Source organism: Schistosoma mansoni, chromosome W (assembly GCF_000237925.1).
Source record: "Schistosoma mansoni strain Puerto Rico chromosome W, complete genome".
Taxonomy (NCBI): Eukaryota; Metazoa; Platyhelminthes; class Trematoda; order Strigeidida; family Schistosomatidae; genus Schistosoma; species Schistosoma mansoni.
The window spans coordinates 26,448,011-26,473,580 of NC_031502.1; the positions used below are offsets into that span (position 1 = coordinate 26,448,011).

General features: G+C 32.4%; 1 protein-coding gene across 1 annotated transcript in view; it reads left to right on the forward strand.

The window, feature by feature from the left end:
* Positions 1-258: 258 nt before the first annotated feature.
* The window catches only part of Smp_165430 (hypothetical protein), a gene marked incomplete at both ends in the record, with an annotated part of 43,290 nt that continues 17,978 nt past the window's right edge, over positions 259-25,570 (forward strand). Inside the window, 6 exons of the mRNA XM_018789168.1 lie at positions 259-489; positions 4,829-5,017; positions 7,473-7,676; positions 8,832-9,014; positions 12,173-12,323; positions 24,920-25,170. Coding sequence (XP_018654638.1) covers positions 259-489; positions 4,829-5,017; positions 7,473-7,676; positions 8,832-9,014; positions 12,173-12,323; positions 24,920-25,170 — 1,209 coding nt within the window. The remainder of the gene's footprint in view (positions 490-4,828; positions 5,018-7,472; positions 7,677-8,831; positions 9,015-12,172; positions 12,324-24,919; positions 25,171-25,570) is intronic.

Here is a 25,570-nt window from a genome sequence, read left to right on the forward strand (position 1 = left end):
CGATTAATGAATTACTGGGATTATCTTCCAGAACACATAACACCAGCACCTTCTAAGGATACATTCAATCGAGGTTGTATCTACAGAGCACTCAAAATTACATGGATTAACATAGGTCGACTGACTTCCTACCCTCAATACATCCAAACCATCTCGTTGCCTTATTGTTCAATGAAACCATCTTGATAGTTATTGCCTATCGTATTGTGTGCGCAAATTAAACTTCGATCTTGTTACCGTGATGATATTTAGATAAAGATGTATGACCGACAAGAGCGAATCTTCACGTTTCAAGAGAAAACGGCAACCGATGAAAATTTGGGCCCAGGATCATATTGCATTCAGGCTTCATTAACCTCTGGGTGCGATGTTGGATACGCCCCGTTCGAGTCACTGACGGAAAGAAAATTAAATTTCAGTTTTTCAGGTGCTGAGTCATCCCCTTCGCCAGCGGAATACTTTCCAAAGTTACCCTCTGAAAAAGTCAAGGTGAAAATATGCACTACCTATTTTTCTTCTTAAGAATTATATTTCATATGATTCATTTACAGAGTTTTGCACAAAATAATCATGAAGAGTAGTAAACAACACACAATATGTTCTGACAGCCATTTTTCATAATAAACTTAAGGTTATTTATTGATATCTACATGAGTTGCTTGAATTTGTTTATAACCCTGGTTTTGGGTTTTTCCCCAAAATAACTTGAAATTTCGGGAAATCTTCAAAACGTTTCAGGAAATATTGAGTAAAACCCAAACTTTCTTAAAAGTCCAGAGATTGTTAAATATAGGTACATCGTAAAGGTTGTGTATTTATGTCAACGTCTTTGAGACATGTATTCAAAAAATAACCTGTTATGTTGAAAATTTGTCTTGAAAGATTGCTGGAATTAAAGATTGACAGAAATGGCTTGTGAAACCTCATGACCATCGTTTTTTATCACGGGGACTAAAAAATATAACGGGCGAAATTTCGTCCAAACTCTCTTTATGTCAATGTTTTTCTATTATCCTTTCATAGACTAACTAAATATTTTAAAGTAGATCAAGCTAATGGCAATAAAATAAGAATAGAGAACTTTTCTGTAACTCTGAGATGTAAATATCGGATTGACTCAAACAAATTTTAGTCTACATTAACTTGTCGTATGTTTAGTTTGGTTACTCCCATGAATTTCTGTTGCACTGCAGTGTTATCGTAAATTTGACGTACCTAGTTTTTAGAATGTGTTTATTACGGTGTTTAGTGACCGTTTGGTCAAAGTTAGTTGTGCTTCACAAATGTGGTTTGGTGACTTTGAGATATAAGAGACTTTTATTTTGTAAATTAAAATAGGACGTATAAGCGAGCGTTGTTCTTTCCACTAAAGCCTTCACATAAACTCCTTACTCCAAATAGATTACATTTAACACATCTATGAATTGTTTTTTACTGATTTTTTGGCAAATATTTGACGGATAATAATATCGTTTGTTTGGTTGTATATTTTTATGCGGAAAATTTTCGGAATATTTGTTTGTCGAAAATTACACTAATGGAAAAAGGGTTTATTTAGCCTTCTTGTTTGCTTATTCAAAGCCTTAAGCATAGTATCTCAACAGAATGCGGGTATTAATCAGAAAACGTTTTGCTACTGTTAGAAATGTCCTACATGTAGCCTTATCACAAAACTCCCTTTGTACTGCCTATGGTTCTACAAAAATGACCGCTCATTATTGCTTCTAATTAAAGAAGTCATAAAGCAACTGTAACAATTTGAGTGGGAAGCTTCGTGGCTTAATTCATGGTCTTTTAGCTACTAAACTGAATTAGCATTGTAGTCTACGATAGCGAAACTATTAATAAAGGGATTGCACTTTACTTCTAGAAGTACTATTCATTCAAAGAATTTGAGTTATGAAAAGAGTAAAGAATTTACTTGTTGTCACAACCTTTTATTTTTCTTCCTTTTAAGGAATTCTGTCAACCAAGCTGGTTCTTAGAATGCCAGCAGGTGTGAGTCTGTACATTATCTAGCGTATTTTGTAAATGATCCTTATATAAATAAGCTAACTCACAACCATGTCTATGAGATTTAGTGAATTACTTGTTTCTTTTGGAGTACGCACTTATGAATAGAGCAAACAACTTTCAGTAATCACATTATTGGTTTTTCAGATAATTTTATGCAAACTTAACAGCACAAAGGCAATTTTGTATGACAAACTGGCTGCTTGGCACCGATTTTACTAACTAAAAAGATAAAACATAATTTTACTAGCAGCTAGTTTACTTTAAGATTTTTGAATCATGAACTGATGTTATGTGCGAGTGACAGCACAATTAGCGTTTTATTATGAGTTAACGTTTTTAGTTGTATGTTTAAGTAAATGGTCAGATATGAAAGGTCTATTAGTGACCATTAAACGGTGACATGGCGTTCTGATTAGTAGGAAAGATACAGATTTTCGTCAAATTTTACTTGGCTGGATCCTTAAATATCAAAATTTTCATTCATAAATATTGCAAAATGTGGAAAGTAACGGCTGTATTTAATTACATCTAATTAGGTGACCGAAAGTGGTTTTATTGAATTGTCAAATCTGGGAACTAAGAAGTAAAAATGTCCATCGGTTTGGTTTTTGAGAGATTGAGCATCTGAATTATGACGCGTAGGTTAACAGAAGGCCAGGAAACAGTAAAACATCATAAATCCCTTATTATTGCTATTGTATAAATTTCTATATCCTTCAGAAGGTGAGTTTGTATCAGATATGAAAAATGTTTAAATGTCCTGTGAATCATCAAGTAGGCTGAACATAATTGATCATAAGGAGCTAAATATTTCTCGTGAAACTTTGTGGTTTGTCTTTTATGAGCTCTAGCAAGTCACTATAGGACACTGATTTCGTTTCACAGATAACTGATTCTTCAGAAGCAGCTGAATTAAGGAGTGTAGAATTAAGCTAAAGCATATTAGGTCCTGTATTTCTAACACAGCGATAAGAAACAAACTCCGCCTGTAGCTCTTCTGGAGTTACTGCCGGTCCCAAGCCCGGGTAAAGGAGGAGGGTTGGGCATGGGGTTATCGACCCCATCCCGTAGAAAACTAACTCGCTAAAAATGCTAACCAGAAAAAATAATGCTGGTCGGCGGCCTATGCTCCATTGGGAGTAACAGGCGTAAGTTGTTGTTGTTGTTGTCCAGGTAAATGTAGTAAACGTGAATAGTCAACTTTTATCGACAGTAGATGGGTTTAAAACTTATTCATTTATCTTCCACGGACCTGGAGGAAAGATATTTCTGGGCACCAATTTTGTACTATTTTTACTTAAAATAGGTACAAACAAAATTTAAAATCGCCACATCTATTTTGTCATTGCATCGGAAAATAAAAATGAACTTAAGTATTAATATGGTGTAAGCAAATTGTAATCATAAATAGTATCACACTACCAAATTTTCTGTACATCAAATCAGGGATTGTAGAAATGAAAATATGCCCTTATATTAAGATTAGATATGGTTAAAACCAGTCATATTTTTCCCTTTACAAGGAAACTGAATTTTATGAAATAGCTTGTTTGAAGAGTTACTAGCTGAAACCTAAGCAGTCTTTCGTTAGTCATTCTAAGGTAAAATAACTAAAAGTGATTAAATAATTATGGACAAGTAGACGTTTACCAATAAGTAAGGAAGCGATGATCAATGGAGGTAGCTGGATGTTAATAAAAAGGAATACAAACTAATAAAAGTATTTATTTAGGTATAATTGTGGTCGTAACTCTCGATGTTAATCTCAAATAATTATATATATATATATATATATATATATATTCAGCATACCAGTCTGTAATGTGTGAGTCACAGTTTAGAGCGTTACATTTTCTAGCTTGGAATATTTGTTTAATTTTGATTGTAGAAGTTTAGAAAGAATCTTGTGAAGAATCTCTGTTCAGTGTTAGGTAGTTTTGGCCGAGATCATCCACAATGTTTTTACTTTTTACTGAGTCCATTGTACTCAGCACTTAAAGTTATTTTCCGTCCATTCAAGGGGTAAATAATATATATTATAGTGCATTTTCAGCTAAAGATTTTATTTTAGGCTTACGAAATTATCGACAACTATCTGCTATCCACCTGTTCACTGTAACGTAGCCCTAGATAGCAGGTAAAAACATAAACGTATCAAAACTCAGGGTTTAAAATAAGACTTTTAGTGAAAATTATACCGTAATATACAACTTTCGCTCAATAAATGAGCTAATAAACGGCTGGAATTATCGAGTGCAACACAATTAGTGAACATCAAAGGAGTTGAGGATAACTTAAGCCCCAAGTTTTTAAATATAGTTACTATTGTGAGTAAAAAAGCATCATTAGTAGTTATTATGAAAACCAATTATATTCTGAATTAACAAATAGTCCATGTACATTTTAAGTCTTTATAGTATGGGGTGGCTTTGGAAGTGTAATACGTTCGCTTGAAAGTTTTTATTACCTGCTATCTGATAACATGGAGCCTTTGAGTTCACAGTCAGAAGTTGGCGTTTCATTTCAACCGGACCTATGGGAAACATGTCCTATATTTTAATGTGGATAATGTCAAACATTTCAATAATTACACCGAATTTTTAAACAATATTATCTAATAATCAAAGTAAATAATTACCTTCGTTTTTAAGTAAACAGTTTAAAAGTATTAAATTGGTCTTATTGATTTTGAATGGCCTGTATTTCATACTTAAAAGTATTGCTCTATAGTCATTTTTGTGCGCATTCATGTAACTATAGGAACCATGTATTTCTTATTTTAATCGTATTTCTGCTCTCTCAATCCATACAGGGATGTAGTTCTATTGCAAATAAGGCTAAGCGGTTTCCATCGTTTCACTCAGATGGACCAGGACCTGAAACATATAATATAGTATCAAAATGGGCAGTCAGGAAAGCGGATCCGCATAGCCCTCGGCTTTCGGAAAAGATGAAAAATCAGTCAGCCAGCGAACAAGACAGGGGAAAACGGTTAACTTCTGTAAGTTGGTCGTGCCGTTATCTAAGAATATAGACTAATTATAAGTTGGACAGTTATTTAAGTTGATGAATATTTGTTAAATACTGGGTAGATCAATAATATATTTTTAATTTTTATATTCCTTGTATCTTTTATCAGATTACATATTGCACTTGCCAACCCTTGGTTATAGGGTAAACCTGAATTTCGTTTAGTAGTAACTTTGGTTTCTTCTGGATCAGATGTCAGTGTAAAACTGATATTTCTATTTGACCTATCTGTTTGTCACAACTTATCTTGACATCTCTCTGAATCGAAGCAACGAGTAGGTTCATTATAACCAAAAAACAGAATATATGTCTTCCCTATCAGTTTACAGACATTGAGAAGGTATATATTATATGCAATTGTTTTATTTAACTGGTTGCTTTCTTACCCCACTAGGTTTTATGTTGAGGCATGTTTGATTATAATAAGCAGACAGTTTATCAAACCTCCTTTGTGTCAATCCAGCCATAAAATATGTATACCTGTATAGACTTTCTTTTAGAAAGAAAGTTTGGTCACCTCGGTTTTCTGTACAGTAATAAGTATATTGAAAAAGGATCACTAATTATTTATTTCATTTTCAAGCCGAAAGTGACTTTATTCTCTATTTAGTTCTAAGCTTTCCATTGCATTTTGTATTATTTTCCTTTCCATATTTCTGTTCTTGTCAACTTCTTCACCATGATCGGATATGAGATCTGAAAATTCGGAAAGATAAGAGTTCGTAGCAGAACTTAATTTAACGATAATCAGCTGTCACAGATACCAACGATATAATCTACACGTGTTTTAAAGGAACAAACATTTCGGTCGATAAGGTTTCTAAAGGAGTAGGCATAGGAACACAAATTTTTCTAAAGTATTCACCGTAAAGTGTAAGATAAATTTTAGTGGATGACAATAGCAAACTATTTGAATTGTAAGGGTGAGACAGGATAAAAGGTGGTCTTAAGAAATATAATTACATCAGTTAGTCAATCAAACGCAACATGGATCCTGGCACATGTGTGTATCGGTTCAAGCTCCTATACTCTATAAGCACAGCGAGATGAAACTGTCAGATTTCATCCCTGAGTAGTAGAAGTAGTAAAAGTATGAATGTTTGCAGAAAAGATTAGGCATCAAAGATACTATTCGATAAAATATAATCTAGTCTTCACAGACTGGTTCTGTGTCTTGCTTTGGCCAACCCTAACTTTCTTTCGACCTACTCCTACACCAGCCATCATTTCAGTCGATTAAGATTCACTATCTCATCAGTCTAATTGCCATACTTACCTAATATTCTGAGTTTAATCTCAATTGCTAACTACACGGTATTAAAATGTACGAGCAATACTTTGAAGACATTTAGGACCGAATACTAGTAACCTAATAATATCCTCTATTTCTAAAGACCACACTTCATAGTCAGAGAGTAGGATGGAATGAACTGGTGCACAGTAAGCTCATTCTTCAGTTCGTAGACAGATATCTCTCTTAAGCCACAATTAACATAAATTGGAAAAAGCCATTTACGGAGGGGAAGTGGTCGTAATAATGATTTCCAAGTACCAAGTAAGAGGTATTTAGCCAAAGGTGTCCTCGAATTACTGCTACCGTATGTTGGGACCACTGAGTGAGGAGTGATGGGGATTCTAGGCAAAGATTAGTGATTAATTGGTGAGGTTATGAATCTTCATCGACTCAGGTGATTAGGACATATCACATATGCCAAACCATCCCACACCTCGACACTCGATATTAAGTTGCGTGTTAATATGATTAAAGGAATAGCTGTGTGTACAATACTGTCCTTTCATTTTGTCCTCATTTTCTCATATTTTTCATTGTTTTAATTTGACATCTTTATTTACACATACCTTGCACATTTTCAGTATGTAATCAAATTACTCAGAATACCCTAGACAAGGCTCTGGTTAGCTGCATTTTTTACTATATTACTTAAATACTGCGGATAGACTTCTCAAAGGAACTTTTTTTCTTAATTTGGAGTTTTATAAGTAGTCTTTTAGGAATATCACAAACCATCATAAAATCTTTCCTTGTCAGTAAATCATTTCAAATCCTTAGAAATTAAGTAATTCTTATGAAGACCGTCAACATTCCTTGGTTTTTTGTTTCACAGACATTTTCACTGTTGTTTGATGAATAAGGACCGCTTAAAACATGTAAGAATTCCAAGGATTTGTTAATGTTTATGCCTGATGGGTTGTTGTAAGTCATTTTAGAGTACGGTAGAAAGAATACCTATTTAATTAAGTAGACTGTGCGATTCACTGTTATTTTTTGAGAATTGTGAATGATGTATTGATAAATCAGGGTTTATTTTCGTATGACACGGTTTATCTGCTGTTCATGTCATCTCAGAATGTTTATTATTTGAAGCTAAATTTGATGTTCTTATTCACGGTAAATTCCGTTTCAGTACGAGATAATTCCTGATGTTCGATTTCGAGATGTACCAAGCATACCTTCTGGTGACTATGTGCATGGTTACGAAGAGGGTCTAGATGGTCGACTTCACCCTCAATCTGGACCAAAAAGGGATGTAACACTTGGTCCAGCGTTTTATGGGCCTACCAAAGACCCTGTTTTTACGCGGTATAAAGGGTGTGGTTGGTCAAAGAGTGTGAGTTTTTCTTTTGCGATTTTCATTACAGTTGATTTTTTTGAACGATGTTTTTAATTGTGATATTTAAAGTAAGATTACTCTTTGGTAGTTAAGTAATTCTAGGTTATCCAAGTTTAAGTTTCACACTGTCGTAAACCATATATTCTTGTAGGGAATCATAATATTAATTTTAAATTTTATAGCAATGATTTTATTAAACAGAAACAGAAGCTGTATAACAACATGAAACAGTCTTAGTCAACTATTTCCTTGGAAATTTACAGCGTTATTTTCTAATCTTCTACTTTAGCTAAAGGTCAATATTCTTTATTTAGGAAAGCGTATATACAAAGCATTCTCCTATATTCCGCAGTTTACAAATAATAATCTACCGATAAACGATAGATTTAACCTTAAAAATAAATGAAGTATTGTTTAAAAAACTTTGTTTTATGAATATATTGCAGTAACCATAGTATTTTATACCGAAATAGAATTTTCAAGGATAGTGTGCTCATATAGAATTTGATGAACGTCACTAAAGGCAAGTATGTAAAATATAGGAAGGCGAATTATCATGTAGCTATAATGGAGGGGAAACCATTCCTTTATTTGGTATTAAAAATATTTTTTCTGTACAGAATTTAAAGTTGGCAACACTTCAAGATTTCTCGTAGTCAATTTACAGATCACTGGCAAATACAGGTGATAATATTTGTGAATATTTTAAAGTCTCAATAATTTGGACTGAATTCCCACTGGTCATTAGAAGTAACACTGGCTTATGGCCACTAAAATGCATCCAGGTGCTTTTAAAAAAATAAGCTAAATGTCTGTAATTAACTCAATGTGTGGCTGAATCCCACATGCAGGATGGTGGATGCTCACCGCCGAGGAGTCCCATACTAGGACGGAACATCCGTCCAGTATTTTCGGGTTTTCAGTGGGGGTCTAACATCGATCGATTCATGATCTCAATCAAAAACGTAACGACCTCCACAACCCCATACTGATGATTCTAGTTTTTGCATTGATACAATTACAGTTTGTAGCTATCATTCGTTGCAAAATGGTGATCATTGTAAATATGTCCTGGCATTTTTTCTATGAGTTACTTTTGCTTTCCGCAAATTTTTATTCTTACCACGTTGTATTTTTGTTTCTATCTTTCAGACTTCGGAACGTTATCTACCATACAGAGCTTCAAATTCAGTTGGTCCAGGGAAATATGATCCTTATAATGATCCTTGGCTAAAACTTATTGAAACTGCTAGAGAAAGAAGTAACATTGAGGCTGAACATCCTTTGGCAGTTCCGAGATTCATGGATAAAGTTGTTTATGAATTACACAAACAAGTATCTTCCTTTTGTATCTAAATTTGGATATTTCCTAGTTTACTGACTCTTTTGTTATTTCCTAAGGCTAACTTCGTGACGTGTATATTTCTACTAGGTTTCCAGTCGTGATTCACACCTATATTTTAACTGAGTTTATTATTTTAAATAACATATGGATCAAGAACAATAAAATGATATTTAAGTTAGCTTGTTATCTACTTGGATAGACAATAGAAAATCCTCTGCAAACTACTGAAGTTTAGCCGTTGATTCACAGTTATTCACCGCATAAGCATGAGTTGATTTACGAAATTAATTAAAAATATTCATTTACTATGTAGGAAGTAATTTTAGCAAATGATTCTTTTTTTTCTACGATACATGCTGCCCATAATATAATTCTTCGGCCTCTCTTATAATGGCTTACATAAAGAGTAGAAAACATACTTAAAGTTTTGTTGAATGCGTTACTTAAAAGATCATCAACCACAGGTTAAAAAGAATCTTTTTTATTTTGCTCGAACTATTTATTATACTTTTAGAGATTAAGTTAACTTCATTTCAAACTAGTAACCTTCAGTTTTTTTATTTAATAAACTAACAGTAACAACTTGACTTATTTGTTTGATAGAACTTACACCCGATTTGTTCGTACCAGTATTGTTATTATTAAACCAACGCTATTAATCATACATATATAGATTCAAAATAATTTGTTGTCCTTACAATAATACGAGACATAACAATCAAAATTATTGAGTTAATTTGGTACACTATATATATATATATATATATATATATATATATATAAGCATGCATTAACTCAGAAAATAGATTAATAACTATTTGACTCGTCAAAATAAAGACGAAAATACATCACTGTGACGATGGTTAGGTACTTATATAAGAATGTAGTACTGTCAAAACAAAAACTCGCTACAGTTTAGATTCACAAACCCATGTTTGTGTCTTTTTTTTGAAGACCAGTTCGAGGAGCTTAAGATAATAACGTTGAACTAACCGTTTATCCTGAAGCAAAGCTAAAGGATCAATGTAGTTTATGAATTGAAAATCTGAATGTAATTTATCAACTGTCAGGCGTAATTTAAACTACCAATACTTCATTACACAAAATATTTTGAAGATCAATGGTAGTCTATATTTACATCATAAATTCATTGAGAAAACCAATTTATATTAGAAACTACAAATCGTCATCCCAAATTATTGCTACAGCCAAACTAGTCTACTAAAAACTCATGGAGACGTAAAAGCAAATGCTTTCCGTTAATTAGATAATAACATAAGTTGCCGAATTAGCAATGCGGTTATCCGTGAAATCTAGGATGGGCATTTCGTCCTATTTGAGACTAGTCAGCTGGACGTGCCTGGATCCCAGAGTTGATGTTCACTCCGGCATTACAACTCGACACTTTTAGTTTCTAACGTTTACGATCTATCCAAATGGTTACTGAGTCCACGTAGACTCTCATAAATGCAACGAGTATGAATTTTAGTTCAATTTGAAATGGTTTGGATTATCACATTGTTGATATTTTGACTGAAATTTGATCAGTCTAAGTCGTTATATATGAATTCTGTGCGGATTGCCTCGAAATATACATCATGACACAAGTTTGTATAGAATAGGTTAAATATGACTAGTAGCGGAATCAAAGACGCCTGTTTCGTCCTGTTTGCGACTCATCATATCCGTTGCACAGGTGGTTATGTTAACTCTATAGCTATGTGAATGTCGTAGGTGTTTGAAGCGAAAAAGTGTCGAATTTGAATATCGGAGTAAACATCAACTCTGGGATGCAGGTACATCCAGCTGACTAGTCTCAAATAAGACAAAATGCCCGTCATAGATTCCACTGATAATCACGTTTCATTTGTTCTTACAATTTTGTGTCGTAATGGGTATATCGAGGCAATCCGCACAAAATCCATATCTACTAATTTAGACTGATCGAATTTCAGTCAAAATGTCTACAACGCGATAACTCATACCATTCAAATCCAGTAAAATTAGAAGGTAAAAATATTTATCATCTATAACAGTTGTTAGATGTTAATATATATATATATATATATATATATATATATATATATATAATTTAATGACAGATTTCGCAAACTTTTGTTTATTATCAATATTTCGAATTTAATTTCCTTTTACTTTTTTTGCCACTCAATAGAACTTCCCTAGTCCCTGTTCATACAACATACAAGACAAGCAAATATCTAAGGCTAATGCGGTGCAAGTGCCTTTTAATACTGAAGAGCAAGTAATTCATACCTAATCTTCGCTAAGTTTTTTAAAGATTGTTTAAGTTGGTACAAGGCTTACATAATGAATATAGCGTTAAGTTTTTCCACGTAATCGCGGTGGCTCCATTTCTCGTGGAGAATCTTTATCTTGATATGTGTCTTCTAGCTGCTTCATTTTTCAATTTTCAATAATTCTGACTAGAATTGATATCTGTAACCGATATTTGACTACAATGGATTCAACAGACTTACTCACAGAGTTAGTAATGAGCTCTAAGTTTTCGTAGCAGTGCTATAATACATATTCTTCAATCAGATATGTATAAAAAATTAGAAGTGATCATCAGAGGGTAAGCGGTGACCAGGTGATTGTAGATAAACCAACAATTTATAATGGTTTAGGTAGGATTGCTTGTTCATGATTTGATTAAAAATGATGGTTTCTTAGGCCTAGATACTTTAAACAAATTTCTGTCCTACTGAAAATATGATTTGAAGGAACATGTTTTTAGCATGGATTATCTTTTATTATGAGAGTTTTTGTACGACTTTTTTCTAGGTTACCTAGATAACTGTAGATCTTTCTCCACCGAGTTTATAAGTAGCTCATTTTATTATATGTAAGTGGCTAAGTAGAAGTTTCAAGTTTTATCGATAGAAGAGAAAAAAATTTTAAGTTATATTATGTGTGAAAATAACTCCGCCAGTAGCCCCTCCGGGGGCTGTATATATAATGACATTTCACTCAGTTTGCACATAAATTTAGTTGTCGAAATAGTTCAGACTTCAAGGTAAATCTTATTATCTTACTACTGTTTATTAACAACTTTTTATCTTTATTTTCGATCATTAATTTCATTTTCCACAGATCAAAAGCTTCATTTTATTTCATATTTGTTAAGAGATTCAAAGAGAAAGTCATTGACACGCCAGGACCAAACGCATATGACTTAAAAAGTGGTGCGATTTCAAGAAGGTGGTTAAGGCGTTTCCAGCCTAAACCTTTTGATGCTACGTCTGAAAGGTTCACTACCCAAAGTGACGCAAGACCAGGTGGGTCTCAATATTTCACTCTCTACATCATGAGATGGATGGACTTTGTAAGACTCAGACGTATAGCTACTTCCAAATAAGTTTTTATCACCACAAATATTATGTAGGGAACCTATAAAGTCTGTTTAGTCCCTTAGATCATTTTGCCATAAAGGGAAATCCACCAAGATATGTTGATTAAAGCGTTTATTTTAAGTGGAACTATGATTTTTGAGTCATCCTAATTCTGGTCAAATTCTAAATGAAACTAAGGGTAAATAGAATTAAACATATGTTTAATAATTTCAGCATTCGAGATGGGAATAATACAATTATATGAAAAGTTTTGATCTGTTTTCCTGACAGAAATAATCGTATTAAAGTTTATAGTATGCTTGATGTTATAGAAAGTTCAGTGTGATTGTTCCACTTCCACTTTGAAATGTGGATGTTGTAAGTATATTCTCTGACTAGGATTTTCATGCTATCTTACCAAGGTCCTAGGGTTTCGATATAGATGTTTATAGTCGTCCATATGATTAGTCCCTCAGTGTTATAGAAAAGCAGATTACTGCTATGTTAGCTTTCATGAACTGTTATAAAAGGGCGAAAATTGGCATTCCACTATTCAGTTTATAAAAACTGATCTTATCTTGTAAGTACCTCAGAATTTATCTCATATATTGACCTTTTAGTGGCCCAATGATTTGATTCCTGTTTGAACGAGTGATGATGTTAACAAATAAAAAAAATGTCGGCTACCATCGTATATAATTATCCACTTAATTCGCGTCAGAGAACAATGGAGTAAAAGTAGTCAAATACGAGAATGAATTTTGGATTTTTGGGTGCTTTACACATACGTTGATCTAGATAGATAGTCAGAGAAACGAAGTCGAGAGGCAGACCGGAGAAGGCAAGTGTGCCAATTTCATTTAATAAAGCATGACTCAATATTTGTAGCCAGACAAAATAAACTAAAGACATGTGATGAATAGGATAAGCAACGGACACATCTATGCTCATATAAAAACAACCAATGTTTTAAGCAAACTATTGACAAGGTCAAAATGTGACTCAAGAGTAATAAACAAATTGGTCTGTCGGGAAGCTAGAAGAACTCATGTGGGCTTGGAATGGTACTAGGCACTACAGCGTATCTCATCTGATTTGAGATGGCAAGTGAAAGGACATGAATGTCTTTGAGACAGTAATTTTAGTTAACATGATCAGCAGTCAAAATTTGAGCTAAAGATTTCACAAGTTATACTTGGAGTACATATATGATGTCAAAAAACGCCAAAACTTCAATTTTAGTCGCTGTATTGTTTACACGCGTAGTTTTTCAATAAAATGATTTTTTTTACTGAAAATTACTGAGCAGTTAAATAAGGTTACTCAAATTTTCAAGATTTAGCATCCCTATTATTTGGTGAAATTTTATTAACTTTTAGTTTGTAACTTTTCATTATTGAACAATCCTCTTAACCTTTTCCATCCAAGGAATTTAAATCCGATTTGAGTGTGCTTCGATCATATTTAATTGGTCACGAGATAACCCTGTTGTCAGTCAATCAAACCTTTAACTATCAATGTTAGATTTATTAGTCTGTCATTACTAATAATGTCCTTTTTCCCGTAGTTATTTGTTTGGCTTTATTATTATCAGTTTTTCTGTCAGTGTAAACTAACTTCTTCAAAACTTTGTTAAACTGTTTAATAATACTTAATTAAACATTAGAATACATAAATGACTTCCAACGTCCATTAAAAGCACCTAGCGCCTTTTTGTCCCTGGAAATAAAACTGAGCAGTCCAAGAAAAATTGGCACAAGATACTCTATTTCAACCTTATGATCAGTGTAACACTTAATGACGGAACTTATTAAGTAGGCGTAGGAAAGAGATTTTAAGATTATTTTATTTAATGGGCTGAGAGTATCATCAAGAAATCTGAAGAAACTTTAGGAGGGGTGAGCTTCCTCATATCCTTAACCCCCAGACTTTGGTAGGGATACAAAGTGAGATTTAACACCTGATTTTTGGGTGGAAGTTTAAAGATTGTATTCAGCACATAGATACTGGTATCTATGATTAAGGTAGCTCTCAGTACTACATGTTTTAAGCAACGTTGTATAGAACAGTGGTTCACTTCCAGGTTTATCAAAGACATTTATTCTTATTGAAGTTATCCATACTTCAGTGAACACTTTTTGGAATGACTAGTTTTTTGGTACTACTCAGTTATTGAACGCTTTTCCATAATCTTCCTATTAAGTATGTTTAAGTTTTTAATGAGGGACGTTTTATTAGGAATTTTATGTCACCTGTAACGCTTTGAGTGAAGTTGGTTTAAGCCTGTTCAGCCTCTTCATTCAATTGTCCCTGAACTGGAAAAGTATTATGTGCCATCAACTGACCCATCTTGGTTTTTTCGATCCAGTTGTTTTGTCAGTTTTATGTTTCTTACTACTGACTGTTGAAGATGGTGTCAAATGACTATAAACATGTAAATTACAAATCCTCATTAAGTTCATAATATCGTAGTAATTGATAGGTGATTTTGAGGAAACCATTATGATATAGTTGGGTATAAAAAGGAACTACAGCTGTTCATTTAGATGAGAGGAGTTATACAACTAGATTTCCATAAAGTAGGTTATAACAGCTTGTTGTTACAGTAAATAACTTTCTGTGGTTATGACGCTTACTAAATGGAAATTATGATACGCTGATCGATTTGTGAAAAAGATAAGGTGATGCTTTTTCAAGATTCTTTGACTTTACACGATGTTTTACGATAATGGCTTGATATTCACGTAAAGGCTTATGAGAATATTTATATAGAAATTAAATCTGAATTCGTCTTGACCAAAATAAATAATGAAGAACATTTGACTACTCATGAGTAGTTAAATAATAAAAATATTAAACTCCAGTCAGTCATCCTTCGTTTCTGAAAAAACAAATAGCCTAAATAAAAAAAATAGGAGGATAACTTCAGACTGTCATTATTTTTCTAGGTGAAGGTAGTCAATGGCTAAATTTTTCTTAGTTGCTGACAGTTCAAATCTATCGTTTTAGTTGATTTAAGCAAGTGAGTTTTTGTGCTTCTGAAACAAAAGAATGTGTAGTCCACCTAATTTTTTCATTAGTAACAAGGTATCTCCAAAAACAAGCCTAAAGACTTCAGGTCTCTCTAATTCGATGTGATTTAATAGCACACGAGAAAATATTGAAAACAGATAGGAATGAATGACGGAAATGATTCTTTGGGATGAAGATAAGACACTAAATTATTGGATGTTGGGGAAATGACATCAAACAATAGCTGAATTGTCAAGATGGTTTGATTAAATTTGTTGATCTTTTTAGGCTTTAAAATAAACATTTTAAAATCATTTGGAGTATTTAACCTCTGCTCATCAAGTAAATAAAAATGAGTAAAAGTAAAATCACATGGGTAGATTTGAAGTTTACTCCAAGAAATGTGCCTTTATTTAGTTTTGGTAGTTAACATCGAGATATTTTGAAGAAATTTCTCTTGACGTTAAAATTTCAGTCACACTAGTCTACGTGTGTTTGAACTGACGATTGATTTTGAAAATTAATATGGGTTAATCATAAATAGCAACTGAAACAATGGAGACTTGTGTTTTGGTTAACTCTTAGTGATTTACTGTATTTCCAAAATTCAAAATACACTTCTTGAAATTAAAGAGAATAAACAACAAATCTTTAATACATCTGATTTAAAATGTATTTGTTAGGTTACTTATATCATTGAAAGTGTGGCTATATTACCGTAGTACTGTTTGCTCTGTTATTAAACGTCTTATCTAGTTACGGTTCAACAAAATCTTCAGATTATTGAATTATGTTTTTCGGAAATAATCAAATTAAATAAAACACTTGTTTTTATCTGACACTAAATTCTCTTATGCTGAATTACTTTGAAAGTATATAAATCCGTTTTTGATCGTTTTAGCTAATGCATATCATGGAGTTCTATAATGTTATCTAACTCAGAATTCCTTAGCAAATACAGTTGTGGTATCACTTTAATTATCAGATACAAGTCTGTTGACATACAGGATATATATATATATATATATATATATATATAACGTTTTTAATTCATGTTGAATATCGACTCAAGAGTTAGTCATTAACTGTTCTGACAGCAAGGTTCAAAACTAGTGTTCAGTTTCCCTCCACTTTCTTCTTGTAATTACTTTAAGGCAACTGATAATGTTTTTGTCTTAAAAATCTTAATTTATATATTCCAAACAGTATTGAGTAAAATAATATAACAGTCAACCTGTGTGTATTGTGGAGTCATTCTCTGATAGACATACTTAACCTTATGTGGGGTGTTACCGGTGAAAATGTTATAACCCACATGAATTTTCGTTGGGCTCCAAACAACTATTAACTATTTCAAAAATAGAATGAAATGTACATCTATATTATGAGATTATTTGCCCCTAAGCAAACCGAAAAGAGTAATCTAAGTCAGAATTCCTTAGTTACAGGTTTCTTCTTCGTTGAATAGTCTACTGATGGTCTTGAGTAATATTGTAGAGATACCCGACGAACTCCTAATGGAAAACTTATTCAAACTTGACTTTTAACATTAAGAGGAACGTAATTATGATACTGCGTATTTGTGATTTTAACCCATGAAATTAAAAGGTCTTGGTCCGGATACTGTTTCCTTTGTTTGAAAGTGACTAATATTCACTCAAAATGTGTTAGGAATTACTGTAATTATCTGTACTTCTTACCAATTGATGAAGTTACTAAGTTCAAGACTTTTAACTCAAATGTCCTTCACAGTGTCTTAGATGAAGCACTAGTTATACCCAGGTTTCTCGTTAAAAAGGATTGCATTTCGTTTCCTTGTTGGGTGCCTCCGCTTCCAATTGGTTATTTTTTGACCTAATTCGACTTTACAAGATAAGTTTATTTCTTAACCTATTTCCCTGTTTCATATTCAGTAATTTACTGATTACAATTAAACTGAGTTTGATTTGTCAAAATGCTTCAATAATCTCATTCTTGAATGAGAATAGGATTTCTTAAAATGAGCGTTAAAAAGAATTGTTAGGTAGGAGAGGAATTCACATCTTCCTTAAATCTTTCTATAAAGTAATTTGATTTCCGAATTTTGTTTGAATAAATTGTCATACTTTAACAAGCAACTGATTATGATGATGGGATGAATAATAAACTGAATAAAAACAAATTATGAAACTTTCAGTACATAGGTGATTTGATCATGTGACATAAATCCGTCATCTGTTTTGTTGCGGTACTTTGTTAAAATAATGATCACCGTAATAAATATCACTGGCAAGTCAAATTTTGTTAAACTCCTGAAGAAGATAGATAAGCAAGACTATTTTGATAACATCGTCTAAATAAATATTTATGCTTGTACAGCAATTGTAAGCCAGGTGAAACAAACAGGCAATAAGTCTTTAAATAAATCCCACTTTAATAGAAATTATTAAGAAAAAGAGTGAACCGCCAATTTCATCATATCACTGTATAAAATGTTAGTTCTTTTAACCATCATGGTGATATGAAATTACTTTTTTGTTTTTTAAACGAAGAAGTTATTTATTTTATTAATTCAGTAATAACAGATAGATGTCACGACAACTTTTTAGAATATTTATCACTCTTAATTTCATATATTAACAAACGACTTCATACGAATGACATTTTTGAAATTTCTACTTAACTAGCTCTCGGTGTACTGTATCCATATGTGAATAACACTGTTTGTGGTAAACACTCCTATCTAGGTATTTCACGTAGGGCAGAAAATGCAAATTATAAGATAGCTCACCTTTCTATTAGTTTACACGAATAATTCTATTTCAGAAAATGATTTTAGATTAAAGTCACTTAATGGGCTTAGTCTTAACTTTGTAAGCACATCCAGTAGTTGGTTACGGTAAGAAAGTATTCTGGCTGATGGAGTTACAGTTGAAACATATGTATCAGTCTTGCTTCTCGTGGGAAGCTAGTTATCCATCTCATATAAAGTTATAACAAAGAGCCCGGATGTACATGACTTATTTACTGTGTATAGTAGTAAAGAACAATTAATACGATGAAAGATATTGTTATACTTAAAACAGCAACACCCGTGCCAAAATATTACTTTCAATGATTCCGTTTATTAAGGCTATACTGTTAAATTAAAATAACTTCAGCATCTTGTTGTGCCAATTATTAAACCACAAGTTTTCCTTTGAAGAGTAGTACAAGGGTAATTCAGCAAAATTTAGACGGTTCTAATCATTAAAATAACAAACTTGCGAACATGATTTTCAACAAAGGATATAAAAAAGGATAAGGTGGTAAGCGTCGTAGTTTTTTATTTTTCTGAGAACCGTTTTTTTTATTCGATTTGTTGTAAATCGTGAAAAGCTGAGTATCAGTCTAGTTCGTAACTAAAACTTGTGGCTACACTAAGTTTACTCAAATACAAAATGTTTTCAATTTTCATTGTTATATTTTTTAAAGCCTAAGAACATTGGCCTTAGATAAAACACACTTTTCTCATACAATTTCCATTGGCTAGATGGTAATGAGTTAGGAATCCATTAATTTATATAGAAATTATTTGAAGGTTTCTAACTTAGAAAACGATGTGTTTAAGAGCAAGGTATGTATTTCTATCATATTGGTTTGATATGACTATTTAGTGTTAGTGGGATTCATACAAAGAACAACCTTATAATAATAATTGAACATAAATAAAAATAGACTGCGGTATATTTCAGAGTAGTCCAGAATATCACATTATTTATAGTTTAAAATAACGTAAATGAAAAGCAAACAAACTACAAGTACATTTTTTTTCGGTATAAGGCCTATACCGACGTAGATGACTAATTTTAAAGTTAACCAAGATTTTGAGAGTTGTGGTAAAGTTAAGTAGATATTTCCCTAGTATATAAAGTTATCTACTAAGTGATATCTTACATATTTTATGAATATAAGTTGGAAATAAGTAAAATTGTATGAACACATATATTTTGATATACTCGAGATATTTAGTGGATAATATTGCATTATGCAGTTGAGTTTATCATATAAAATATAATTCTGGAAATTATATATGTATATTTACACATAACTTTCTAGTAGGAAAATGGAGTATAATTAATAAGCAATTCATTCGGCTTAATACTGTCAAACTTTCGAATATATATATATATATATATATATATATATATATATAGCTTACATTTAAGACTGTATACTGTTTATATTTGTAGCATCCAGTCATTCATTTTAATACTTAATTCTTTCTGGTTTACAGAAAATATTATTCAGTCTGTCTTAATTTCACCTACCACCTGACACGCTTATGGAAAAATCCATGCAAATGCAGTGTCTAGATGAACACATGAGTCATCTATCACTTAAAATACCGTAACTGACTTACTGATTAAAAATTTAAAGAATTTCATCATAATGGAACTACGAAGAATGTTTATTGTTCCCATATTTTGATAAATAAAGGTTTTCATTGGAACTTTTTGCTGAGGAATATTCACTTGTTTTCCTCATTCAGGATGTCAGTGTTCTTATATTGAGGTCTTGTTTTTAGTCATTAAAACTGGGATCTTTTGATAAATGTATGACTAAATTAAACTCGGGAGGAATTTTTTATCAAATAAATCTTGATGAAAGAAGTATAAAACTTATATGCCGTCAGAGAACATAAGATGGAATGCGCTTGTTTGTTGATAAAGATGGGTTAAAGTCTGACGAACTAAACTTCACAATTCCGTGCTTTAAATTTTAATGGTCTAACTTGAGATAACGTACCATCTTGAAAGCTTATAGAATAACTGCTGCTGTATGTTTTGTTATATCAATCTAAGCCTTACTTAGTTGAACAATATATTTGTTTTTACTTTCATATGTCAGTGGTCTTGCTTACTCGTTGTTAGTTAGGTTTCGTGTCATTATTTATTAATAAAAAAATTTCTGGATTAAACAGGATATTATGTATAGTAAATCAGTAGTAAGGTGTTATATATCTTCTGATGTGCCTAATATTGTTTTTAGTTAGGTACAGCGGTTTTTTTTATATAAAGCTTACACTTCAGAAAGAACATCAGAAAGAGTGCTATAACACATTCTTTATAAGGTTATCAAGGGTTTACGCTTGACAAAGTAGTTCCCAGTTTATTATTTTCATTTAATGTGCATATAAACGATTGTCTCGACAAATATTATCCATCACTTTATAATGGCGCTGGTGTCTTCGTTAACAGATATCTCTTTATTAGAAGGCGGTTTTGTGGAGATTTTAGTAATTTTATGTAGTTGAAATCATCAGTCAATTGAAGCTAGACCACCATGGAAAACCTGGAAGCACTGGACGGCCGTTTCGTCCTATTGTGGGAGTCATCAGCAGTGCGCGCCCACGATCCCGCCTCGTGAGATATCTCTTTTCATGTTGCGAAAAAATTGCGAAGTAATTTGAACAACTAGAAATAGATTAAAACTTTGTAATCTAGTATTACTTCAATGACTATGTTTTTCGGTCACTGATGGGTTTTATAGAGTCAGTTTTAAATCAAACTATGAACCACTGTTGGATCGATTCTTAGTGGATTAAATACTATTCACTGAAGACAACTGATATCACGAGCGAATGCTCAATTTAAAGCCCGTCTTTAGAACTTTCCAGTGAATTGAATCCATAAAATGTACTAAAACAAAATATTTCATTTCAATCCAATGTTTATGTAAGTTCCATATAAAGAATAAATAAATATATTGCTGCAGAATATTTAAAAATCGACATTACTGCTGATGTCATCTTTTGTAGTCAACTTGGTATTCACCATGTTATTGTATTAAACTACTAATAACTTACACTCTGATTATCTGATCGTACAAAATAAAATTTAGAAAAATCTCTCGTTGGTCATCTTTTCGTTTATGAAAGCACAATAAGTAAGATGGATTGTGAATGTATTTTCCATGATTCCTATTCTTTTGATGAATCGATGGACGTATGAATTCGTGCCTCCGAATTGTAACAAGATGTCAGGTTGCAAAAGTTCAGTGGTCACGAAGTGACCAACCAAAATTTAAGAAATTTATTACAACATCATTCATTTCACTTAAAAACTACAATAAGATACAAAGGATAACAAAGAGAGTTGAAATAACTGACTCATTCACATTTAGATTAATAAAACTACATTTTTATTACTACCTTGCTGACTAATCCAAACAAATGAACAATCATTAAGCCTTTATCATCAATCGACACAATTTAATAAATCATGACCTTTAAATGATTGTTGACATTAAATAGAACTGCTTTTCTTTATCACTTTTTCTTCTCATGCAACTGACTACTCATAGGTGCACAAACATATGCATACTAATATAACTTACATATTTCGGAATATCATTGTTGCGCATGCTTATTTCAGTAATCACAACTGACAAGAAGTAATCTTTTTAAATTTTTAATAGTCTGTCATTTATTTCCCTAAACAGCCTAACAGAACATAGAAGTATTCGGTAACTACTGTTTCTTGTTATTAGGAAATTATGGAGTTGAAATGAAGGGATGACAAAATATAAAGTCCTTTTTACAAAATAACATAAACTTGATGTCTATTTAAGTAATGATTTACAAACAGTGCGTATTTCAGGCTAGTGATGAAACATTCTAATTTTAAGTAACCCGTATAACTAGCCTTTTGGGAAATATTGTTTGTATGTGTCATGTAATGGCGCCATAACAAGGTTTCAGATTTTTTAAGGTTAACTTACATATGTAACATAGTAAGTGTAACAGAGTGGCGCCATTCCACATGTCAACAACATGCAGTGCTTCCTGCTATGCATTCAAACATAGGGTCATCTTTTAAACTAGTTAGAAATAGGGTGTGGGTAATATTCCATCTTAACTTTATTGTATTAGAGATTATTATAGGTATGATTATCATCCTTTTCACCGGTCATCATTATCATTGTCACAGTAATATTTCTATGGCATTTTGTAAAATCTAGTCTACACAACTTTTCTATGCTCTTCTTTTTCTTCAGCATTTACCCCTACCCACAGTCTCAGTCGTAAAGATGATCTGAGAATTTACTTAGTTTTAAGAAAATACAGAATATTGTTATAACTAAAGTCTGTGGTCAGCTGTCATATTATTTCGCAACTATCCTGAAATTTTAAGCTGATTAGCAGGCGCGTATTGCAACAAATGTCATAAAATAGCTGGTAAACTATTGTTAATCGAGAAAACACCGTCATTATTTTTTTATCTTAAAAAACTGACTTCCAAAACAAGTCATTTTAATCAGATTTAACTAACCGGTTTCAAATAGTAATAATAATTAGATGAATTTTTATCTCATGAAAGACAATGAATTCCATGTTATTAATGTGTCATCGAATCAGTCTTAAATATATAGCTTCATATGGTATTTAATGGACGTTATGGATAGTGAAATATTTTCAATAATCTCTTTAAGATAGACAATTCACCATAATGAACGCTGTTGCGAATAGCCCTCAAGCTCATATATTGATCGGCGGTTTTAAGCTAAAATGGTGTTCTAGAATCTTTTTTCATTTATTATTGATAGACAGGTGATACTATGTTTCAGAGGAAGTTGTGCTGCGATCTTGCGAGTGTGCTTCGCATAACTACGATATTCGTTGATCATGATGTTATTTCCGTTTTTATTTGATCATATCTAATTAATAACTATGCATCCTATCTGGAAACCCTAAATAATGTACCGTTCAAAATCGGATATCAGTTTTGGATGTTTGTATACCATAAACCATAAAACTAAAAATTAAGTGTGAATACTTCCTTAATTTTAGTGAGAAAACCTTTATGACAAAAGGGTACCCAGAAATGCGATTTTTTAAGTTGCACCTTCATAGAAGATAATTTATGATCACTGTACAACTATTTTCGTGCCATTTCCTCTCAAAAAGAGTTTAGCATGTTCCTCTTTCATAACGGTATATGAAAGAAATTACTTGTTGAACTCTTTTATTAACCAAATTTAAACTATTATATTTCTCTCCACTGTACATGTTTTGTATGAAACTGAATGATGTTTCTCAGCTCCTCAAACCAGGGTAGACGGAGACTAAAGCCCTCAACCAAACGACAGTAAAATTACAGCTTCGATCACTGAGCCTTTACCCCACTCTGCTAAACATTATACGTGTTGCCTATTACGTTTCACTTTCCACGTCTTCTGGATTTGTTCTAAACAGGAGTCATGACTCTTTTGTTAGCTTGTAAGCGCATATTAAATTCCACGTTTGTTAGATATACAAGCAAGCAAATAAAATGACATAAAATATCTCTCAAGGAGTTGATTGGTTCAAATTCCTAAGTTTTATTACATCATCGTATAGAAAAATTAACACGAATAATCAGAGATAAGACAACCGCAAATAAGATTTGTGGAGTGGGAACATTATTTGGGGATGGTTACATGATTTAAACCAAAGTAAAGATAAATAATTAATTTACTGATTTACCACCGTGTCAATAAGCCTTTTTGACCAGTAATTCACATAGTTTTGGAAACCCTGCTTAGAATCAAAATATCTTTTTTGCCCTCATCAAACGAACAGTTGGGAGCGAAATGAAAAGATGCTCTGCTTTGATGTGGTGACTACTAGTTGTGTTCCATATTAATCGTACAATAGTTATCATCAAACTTTGTAGTTTGGATTGTGGCGTAAGTATCCCAGAGAATTACTACCTCAATATGGTGGACAAAAAACATATTTTTCCTCACACAGGTTCAGCTAATCAGAAGACAGAATTTCATTCTGGACTAGGTTATTTATCTGCATAGATAAAATAAGAATACAGTCATTAACCTTAAATCTATTTACTATTTCATTATTAACGGGGCATTGAAGTTTCAGAAAAATAATAGCATATGGTCTTTGTTGAAAAAGATAAAAAATAAAGAAGGGTGTGATGCTACTTTGAAGGAAAAGCTCTAAAATGTAAACCACATGAAATGACTTGTAAAAATTTACAAATCATGCCATAATACATTTTCAGAAAATACGGATATTTTTTTAACAATAAATGGTTTTTACAGATGTGTAGTGCACGTCCAGGACCCTTAGGTCCAGGCTTCGATCCCTAATGAGGTTGTGGGTACGAAGTGTTATGGAGTTTCATACTAGAATGAATCAGTTGTCCAGTTCTCCCTGGCTTTCATTGGTAATCATAATGAGGTCAATCTTTAACGATTTTCACCTACATAGACTATAAGTATAGCCGCAAAATAATTTGAGGCATGGTAGATGTGTGATTACATGTGTTTTCTACTGAATCCAGTTTTTACTCATTCCAAGACGTGAATCCAATGTCACACATATCTGATCTTGATAATCATTTGCAGTTTGCATGTGTAGATGTTGTTCATCTGATATTTTCAGTATATCGATCATATGTGGTCTGGATTGAGCTACTTTTACAAAGATATTTTAAAGAGTGTATTTCTACTCTAAAAAAGGCATTACAACATCGTTATTCTTTCCTTGTTTTGTTTTTAATATTTAGCCCCAAATAGTTATAATATTGATGATGGATTAACATGTCGCCTAGATTTTTCACAATCAGGCAAATGTGTGGGATTCGGCTCAACAGCCAAACGTATGAATGATAAGTTAATTTTCGGCAGAAAATCTAGCGATGGATTAAGTGACATTCCTGGTCCTGGACAGTATAATCCACAAAAATGTGAAGGAAAATATACTTCGAAAGCTTTTGGCATTCCAAAGGCTAAAAGGGAGATATCGATGCCTCAATCGGTAGGATGAATCACTAGAGCTCTTTTGTGATGAATCTAATTAAACTATTTAAAATTATTTTCAGTACATAACGGAATGGCATTCATTAGCGTTTTTGTTGATTTTCTCCATTTTTCAGTAATTTTTTAAAAAGATAAGATATTAAACTGATTGGACTCAATATTTATTATCCGTCACTATAAATTAGTTTTTTTGGAGGATGGGTGAGAAATACATGGTTCTCCTTCACTTGCTTAATTTATAATTATAATGTAGGTGAGCGTCAGCTCTAAACCGGTAACCGGCAAACCAATAATATCACTTGATGAGGGAGTCGTCAGTTGATTGATTATTGAGATATGATGTAGAACATGTGTATCCTGTCACCGAAACCACGATCTCTGTGTTAAGTCAACCAGCG